Source organism: Protomyctophum parallelum, assembly GCF_964188405.1.
Source record: "Protomyctophum parallelum genome assembly, chromosome: 8".
In the NCBI taxonomy this organism is placed as follows: domain Eukaryota; kingdom Metazoa; phylum Chordata; class Actinopteri; order Myctophiformes; family Myctophidae; genus Protomyctophum; species Protomyctophum parallelum.
Window position 1 is genome coordinate 15,896,411 of NC_139703.1, and position 8,832 is coordinate 15,905,242.

An 8,832-nucleotide genomic window follows, 5' to 3' on the forward strand; every position below is an offset into this window, starting at 1 on the left:
TATGGCCTAGGCCTATATTTTATTGCAAATTGTAACTTTGCAAACTTTTGCAAACTCAAGTACTTTGAGACTTGTCACACGTGCACCCCACCACACACACATCACACACACAGGCAGGGGGTTCCTCAGTGTGCGACAGGAGACCGCCTCCCTCCCTCGCACACACCTTCTCTCTCAGCCCCCTCTCCGCTCTCCCTCTGTCCTCTTCTCTTCTCTCTCTGCCATTCCTGGTTGATGTTTGGTCGGACTAGAAGGAAAGGAGAGGAGGAGAGGTGAGAATGGCGTCGGTGCGAACACTTTTCTACCTTCTCTCCGTGTTGTTGCTGTTTTCATGGCTCCGCTCCGCGTCTCCGTCCAACCGTAGATCAGCGACCCAGCAGGACAGATGCGACCTAAAGGTAACAATGCGTATAGGAACCGTCCTTTGTGCTGAGCTGCTGGGAAACTTTGTATTGTCAGTGCGCTTCTTGAAGCGCGCACGTAACGTGTGTGTGTGTGGGGGGGGGGGGGGGGGGGGGGTGCGCGTGCGTACGTTCGTGCGCGTGCCTAAACAGCACTGAGCACTCACTGTGATGATAACTAACAGTGCACATTATCACTTTTCCTAGGCTACAGTAGGCCTACTAGTTTATTTGACGTAAAGTCGTGGATTTTGTAAAGCACCTTGCGCATGTGTGGGGGGTGTGTGTGAATTTGTGTAAAAGCTTTTTTTGCACTGCGTAATTGTTGCAGCCTTTACCTTTATAGGATCTTCTGACATTTGCTAATGTGCGTGCGCGTGTGTTTAGATTAGAACCCTCATTGGTTAACATTGGCACCTTTTGGCCAGCTCATATTGTGAACGAGAATAGTCTACTTGAAGACATACGGTATTTTAAAGTCGTCCAGTTCAGTGAAGTGTTGTTCTCTAACTGTATAGTTGCGTCCTGTTTAAAAGGTTACACTTGTAGGCTACTTTTGTCTGCACAACACAGCAAAGTGCTTTTCATGTGTTTGTCAGTCCAGTTTTAAACCACAAATCAATTAAGTGGCCCTATAAAGGCAAGTCAGTTTATTATAGGTTATTACACTGCTGTAAAGTTGTCATTGATTTATGTATGTTGTTATTCAATATCATAATCATAAGCAATATTGTAAAATCCATTTGAGGGCTCTATGTGCTGTGTGTGAGGCTGAGCTCTGACCTGTAACCACTTTCAGCCTTGTCTTTCCATCTTGTGCATGTCATGGTAAAAACATGCTCACATCGCATCGTGAGATTGTGACAATTTGTGAGTGCAATATCCCCTAACCTTTACCCCCCATATGCTGCTATCAGGACTCCTATCGTGCAATATCCATCTCTCTAAATAATGGTGCGTTTTACTTGTTTTTAAAGGTGGATTTTAGATTGTAATAGTATTTTAGTTATCTTAGTAAAAGCCAGTGAAACAATATTTCGTTCTCTTATGCATTTTATGTATCTGCTGAATGACAATAAAGCTATCTATCTATCTATCTATCTATCTATCTATCTATCTATCTATCTATCTATCTATCTATCTATCTATCTATCTATCTATCTATCTATTTGATTTGATTGTAGATTGGCTATTTTCCGTGAAATTGGAGCTTCTAAGTAAGTCGTTTTGTAGGACAGTATGGAGTATGGATTCTCTTCTATTCCTGTATTTTTTTTAAAGCCTAGAGTTCTGAACCAGCTGCTGTGTTCATTCTGGGTGTCATAAAACATTCTTCTTAGACACTAGTTTGATGTAGAAAACAGAAACCATTAAACTGTTGTTTCCAGTATACCTTCTCTTCTCTTCTCTTCTCTTCTCTTCTCTTCTCTTCTCTTCTCTTCTCTTCTCTTCTCTTCTCTTCTCTTCTCTTCTCTTCTCTTCTCTTCTCTTCTCTTCTCTTCTCTTCTCTTCTCTTCTGTCTTTTGTTATTTACTTGCAGTGTAACTGAGTTTTTACGGTGTGTGTGTGTGTGTGTGTGTGTGTGTGTGTGTGTGTGTGTGTGTGTGTGTGTGTGAGTGACAGTGTGTGTGTGTGTGTGTGTGTGTGTGTGTGTGTGAGAGAGAGAGAGAGAGAGTTTGTTGTTTTCCTGAAAGGCAGAAAAAAAGAGGGGACAGGGAGGGAGACTAAATAAGCATGTTAAAGAGAACATAAAAATATCAGGATATGTCTATATACACTAATACACATGGCATGAGACCAGCAGATAGTGTAGTACAAAAGTTGTGAACGTGGTAACACATTGGTATGTTGTTGTGTACATAGGCTGGAAAAAATAGCGGGCCAGCTAAATAATACTACTAAATAATATGGCAGGTCCAAAGAAATGTCATTTTGGGTGTGAACTATCCCTTTAAATACAGGATACATAATATACATTGTTATGATACTTCTGATGCCTGACTATGAAATGTGCTGCTCCACACTCAGCGACCGAGAGCAGCGACACTACCCTAAACAACTATGAACATGTGTTCCATACTTCCATTCTCATCGACTGAGAATGGAAAGCCCACTGCTTTACACCGAGGCCATAGTCCCTGCCTTAGACAGAAAACTGTTGCCTGATACGAGAAACATTCTCCTTGCTTTCATCCATCCATCCATCTTCAACCACTTATCCAGAGTCGGGTCACGGGGGCAACAGCTCCAGCAGAGAGCTCCAGACCCTCTCCAAAGCAACATTGTAACATCATCCTGGGGATTCCCGAGGCGTTCCCAGGCCTGTTTGGAGATACAGTATAATCCTCTGATCCTTGGTCTGCCTGGTGGTCTCCTTCCAGTGGGACGTGCAACGAGGACCTCCCTAGGGAGGTGCTCGTGAGGCATCCTTACTAGATGCCCGAACCACCTACACTGGCTCCTTTCCAAGTGAAGAAGCAGCGGTTCTACTCCAAGTCTCTCTCACGTGACTGAACTAAGGGAGATGCCAGCCATCCGTCTGAGAATTCCGTCCGCTTGTATCGGCAACCTTATTACCTTCGTCATCTTGCTGTATGAGCCTGCTGCTTGCTTACAGAGGGATAGCTGCTTAATAACTACACTGAGGGTTTACTAAACTCACAAGACTCATCAGACTCATTTAATTCCCCTGCAGGACATTACATTCAGACACATCAGCATACAGTCATATATGAATATTAACTGAAATATGAATCAATAAATAAATAACCTAAAAGGAATATAAGTTGTATTTTTTACACTGTTCAGAAATTGTTTTGTTCTTTCTGCTTTGGCAATGTAAACGTATGTTTTCTCATGCCAATAAAGCCCTTTGAATTTAATTGATTGCATCGTAGCTGGATCAGTTTTGACGATTTGCTAAATTGCCACGGATCTAGTGCGCCAGGTAGTGTGGAGCAGATGTAGTTTCTCACCAGCCTCTCAACACATTTGCTGACTATTGGGTTGAGGGGAGCGACAGGTTTCCATTCATTCAAGCATGTTACTGTAACACCTAAAGGACCACTAGCACAATTCTTTGATACTTGATCTGTGTCTCAGAAACCTGTCTTCCAGTGACATCATCGTTAGGCAGATTTCTTTAAACATTTGTATTTATTTATATATTTAGATTTGTATTATCGTGAGAACGATGGCTTCCATTATCGCATTGCAACTTAAAGCCTGCAGTTTCTATTAGCTTGGATTCCCCATCGATGGGTTTCTGAACTGCCCACAGCCCTCCTATGAGACTGTAGTGAAGTCGTGTGTGTGTGTGTGTGTGTGTGTGTGTGTGTGTGTGTGTGTGTGTGTGTGTGTGTGTGTGTGTGTGTCTTTCTGTTTGTCAGTCCACAGCTATTCTCTCGCTGGACCTCCTTTGTATGGATGCTGCCCTTAGGCCACATGTTTTATACTTTTAACTTTAATTGTATAATGGAAGTCAATGAGGCTGTGAATAGGATAGCGAAAAAGAAGAAAAAGGCTCCACTCTCATAGCCACGATGCTGGAAATTCACCAACAGAAACCAACGTTTCGACCTGCACCTGTGAATAGGATAGCAACTTAAACCTTCCCAAATTTGGAGTCCTACTCATACTTCTAAAAAATAAAAGACTGACATCATAGGTGACTAATGTCAGAACAGGCTTGTCATATGCAGGCAGAGATCCACATTGGAGCCAATTCCAAGATCCACACAGGAGCCACATCGCTTCTATGGGGACCCGATTTATTTCCTAGTTGTTTTTCCATATGGCTTAATTTGTCATCAGATTCACAGATCATGACTGCACTCTCACATGGTATTGAAACTGATACTGGAAACTCATACCCGGAAGTTACGTGGAAATGCCCACTAAGTGGCAAAAAACGACATTCTGGCCTTGATAGCCCATTATACCTGTTAAAACAACGTTAAACTCACTTTGCCACTTGATTTGCCACTCACATTATGCATGCGTTTGCAAAGACACAACCACCATTTTAAAAAGGATGTAGTCTGAGAGGTGGGTCAAGTCATGTGCATATTGCATAATGTCCACTGTCTAGCATGAATTGACAGCTTCATGTGTTCATGCTGTGGGTCAGTCTAGTGTAATGGTTCCTAAACGTTTTAGCTTGTGACCCAGAAAGAGAAATGTGATGTCTCCCTGGGACTGAAACTAGTGAAAATAGCAGATCTACAAGCTCACAGCGCATCGCAATATGACACATTGTGAGCTTGTGTAGATGTAATATTTATACTACTTATTAAAGCATATTGTTTTTAATTAATGAAATTCTTTAGATTTTTCATTTCTTTTGAGAATGGGTCCTGAGTCCCGACCCATTGTTTGGTCTAAAGTTGATCTGGGAATATCAGAATGAATTTCACCGCATTCACAGACTTATTTTACAGCTGTAAAGAATTGTGTGGAATATTTCTTTGTACAACAACCAACCATTCACCAATTGTAGGAAAACATACAAATATAATTTGATGATGACTTGCTAGTGTTGCCACCTTTAGAAGCCTTTAGTTTACAGTTAATTGGAATGGTTTCCAATGATTTATGATGGACAAAATGTCCATATGCTGTTGATAAACCATAATGTGACCAAGCACTGAAGCAGTCACATTGCGTTGGCTTGGCTGTTAGTTGGATTTACTGGTTTAATTAGTTACATTGGGGATTACTCATGTAAGCAAAAGATTAATGTTTGATCAATTAGCTGTGTGTGTGTGTGTGTGTGTGTGTGTGTGTGTGTGTGTGTGTGTGTGTGCGTGCGTGCGTGCGTGCGTGCGTGCGTGCGTGCGCAACAATGTTGTCAAGTTTTGTTAGTGGGTTGTTCCTACCAACCCCTCTCTCTCTCTCGCTTTCTCTCTCTCTCTCTCTCTCTCTCTCTCTCTCTTTGTGTGTGTACACGTGCACGCGGAGGGGGTGGGTCTGTGGTCAGGGGGGGGGGGGCAGGAAGGAATGTTAACAGAGTAAACAACTGGAAGCTTCCTGCAGAGATGACTTCAAAGACTGTGTGTGCACGCACACACACACACACACACACACACACACACACACACACACACACACACACACACACACACACACACACACACACACACACACACACCTCTACAAGTTTTGTCTCTCTTGCCCAACCCCCATTCATTCACTCCTCCCCCACTCTCTTAACACACACACACAGTCACACACACGCACGCACGCACACACACACACGCCCACGCACGCACGCACACACACACACACACACACACACACACACACACACACACACACACACACACACACACACACACACACACACACACATGAAAGGAGGTGTGTGATGTGGGTGTCTGACTGTTCCACAGGTGTCACATCATTAAAGCTTGCACACATAGAACACACTCACTCACACAGATGTGTGTGCTCTACTGCTCTTACATGTTTGAGTGCATACATTTGTTTGATTGATTGATTGAAATATTTATTAACAGTTTGTAGAATTTACAGTACATTTTAAGCACAAACTCAATACAAAGACTGTCAACTGTGAGTGGACGACCCAATTAAGCATTACACTTGTTTACAACAGGGTCCACATTGTTCAATTCATCAAAACATTTAAAGACATACAACCATTTAGAGACATACAAATAGACATTTCTATGTAGCTAAAGAACAGAACAGGAATTCATCATGTATGTACATATATGCTTGCATACGTGTGTGTGTGTGTGTGTGTGTGTGTGTGTGTGTGTGTGTGTGTGTGTGTGTGTGTGTGTGTGTGTGTGTGCGCGCATGCGTGTGTGTGTGTGTGTGTGTGTGTGTGTGTGTGTGTGTGTGTGCGCATATGCGTGTGTGTGTGTGTGTGCACGTGCGTGCGTGTGTTGGGCCTTTCTTCTCCTCAGAGAACAGGAGCTGTTTTTCCCATTTCCTCCTGTCTTCCGTACATGCCATCATTACTCCTCTGTGTGTGTGTGTGTGTGTGTGTGTGTGTGTGTGTGTGTGTGTGTGTGTGTGTGCGCGCGTGCATGCGTGTGTTCGGATGGAGGGGTGTGTGTGTGTGTGTGTGTTTCTGACTGACTGACTGAATATTCACCCTGTCAAGTCATTCATAATGGAGAGAGAGAGACAGAGAGAGCATGTGTTGTTTAACTTTCTAGCTTTGATGTGACTGTTTTTTACATTAAAACTCTTACTGACAGACGGCCAGCAATATGTTTTTATCATCATCTCACACAGGAGGATTGGCTTGATTTATGCCCTGTGTGCCTGTGTGCATGTGTGTGTGTGTGTGTGTGTGTGTGTGTGTGTGTGTGTGTGTGTGTGTGTGTGTGTGTGTGTGTGTGTGTGTGTGTGTACATTTTCAGTTGTGTGTGCCCGCTGCACACAAAACTGCGCATGTGTGGTATGTGTGTGCTTGTACTGCTATCTTTGTGAGAGTCCTTTCCTTACAAAGATAGTGAGATGAGGGTAATTATGGAAAGTTTTGCTGTTGGTCCTCAGTTTGTTAGGCTGTTTTAGGACAGCGCTGGGGGTTGAATTGGATTACCGGTAGTGGTGCACATTCAAATCCATTTGTTTTAATCAATGGATGGATGGTCGAACAATGATGTGTTCAACATTACAATTTAGGCATTTAGCAAACGCTCTTCATCCAGAGCGATTTACAGTAAGCAAGAACAAAAACATGGTAATACATCATAATATTATGTATATGTATGTAATTATGTATACATATTCATGATAGCTATTTTTTATGTATATTATACATGAAAATAGCCACCATGAATCATACATAAGCTAGTAAGAACCTAAAGTGGAATATCTATATAACGAAACTATGCGTACAAGGTCGTCGAGGCTAGGTCAAGTGCTACGGGCTAAGATGGAGTCTGAAGAGGTGGGTTTTCAGACTACGGCATAAGATTGGGAGTGAGTTTGCAGTTCTGATTGCTATGGGAAGTGCATCCCATAGTTTTGGAGCCATTTCAATACTGACGTGCCACGCTGGGCAAGAAGAACACTCCCTTTCCAAGGCATAGAGGGGTGGAGTCAAACCAACACCGGCTCCCTATTGGTTCACCAACCTATGTGACCGCCTCACATTTCTATCTGGCGATAGAAATGCTAATATGCTGACCGGGAGGTCGGATTCATGTTTCAATAAGCTCCTAACATTATTAAATTATTAATTCTGGATTTACACTCTTTCCAACAAATCTAGTGTTTTGCACAGCAGGGTTCAATAGCTACACGCAAGATATCTCGGGGTTGGCATAGATTGTGTTAAATAGTAAAATTTCAAGCTTTTTCAAATAGCCAAAGTATACTGTAAAATAGCTGGTGTTAAAGTATCTAGAGCGGTGCCCATGGGACACTGGCCTACTTGGAAGGATACAAGCTCAAAATGCATGCCCCACCCAGTTATTATGTATGTGTTCGGTGTCCCTATTATGCCCATATATGGAGTTATTTGTCAGGCATTCCCAAATATGGAGTCTATGCAGATGTCAGAATGTCAGAAGGTCGGTGGGACGAATCCGTATACAGAGTTCTTTGTCAGGCATGCCAAAATATAGTATATGCAGTGATGTCAGTTGTGTCCCCTTTTATGCCCATATATGGAGTTCTTTGTCAGGCATGCCCCAATATGGAGTCGGCCCAGGCAGAGGCGGTGTGGCGGTTCTGGACAACCGTGGGTCCGACCGACTCGACACCGGGCACTCTACTCCCTGTGGGGGTGTGGAAGGTGTGTGTCAAATTTGAAGTCGGTGGGGCGAACGGTTCTCGAGTTACGTGGACTTTGCACGCACACACACACACACACACACACACACACACACACACACACACACACACACACACACACACACACACACACACACACACACACACACACACACACACACACACACACACACACACACACACACACACACACACACACACACACACACACACACACACACACACACACACACACACACAGAGACTTGGTGACCCCCTGGATCTGCCTCAAGGGCCCCTGGGGAAGCCCGGACCCCACTATGAGGACCACTGTAGAGTGTCCATGTTTGATGTATGATGCACGTGGATTGAGAAACAAGACAGAACCTTCTCTTCCCCCAAATGAACATTGGCTTGCGTTCAAATGCTCATCTGACTTCAATGCTTTACCAAATGTTCAAGGTTTTCATCATCACGTGTGCATGTAGCGGCAAGATTACAAGCAGTTATATTGCTGTTATTGGAGCCTCTTCGACAGTATGGATGAACATTTTAATCCAATAAGTAAAATTGTCAAAATAGTCATCATGAAGCAAAATTGTATTCTTGCATATGTTGCAAAATTAAATTAAATATGTAAATGAAGTCCAGTGTTAAGAATAGATTATGTGCTGAAGGA

At 43.1% G+C, this 8,832-nt stretch overlaps 1 protein-coding gene across 2 annotated transcripts in view; it reads left to right on the top strand.

The window, feature by feature from the left end:
• The first annotated feature begins 207 nt into the window (after nt 1-207).
• Nucleotides 208-8,832, top strand: part of il17rd (interleukin 17 receptor D) — a 32,287-nt gene continuing 23,662 nt past the window's right edge. For both annotated transcript variants that reach the window (XM_083770877.1, XM_083770878.1), the window contains exon 1: nt 208-398. In XM_083770877.1, coding sequence (XP_083627003.1) covers nt 279-398 — 120 coding nt within the window. In that variant the 5' untranslated portion in view covers nt 208-278. The remainder of the gene's footprint in view (nt 399-8,832) is intronic.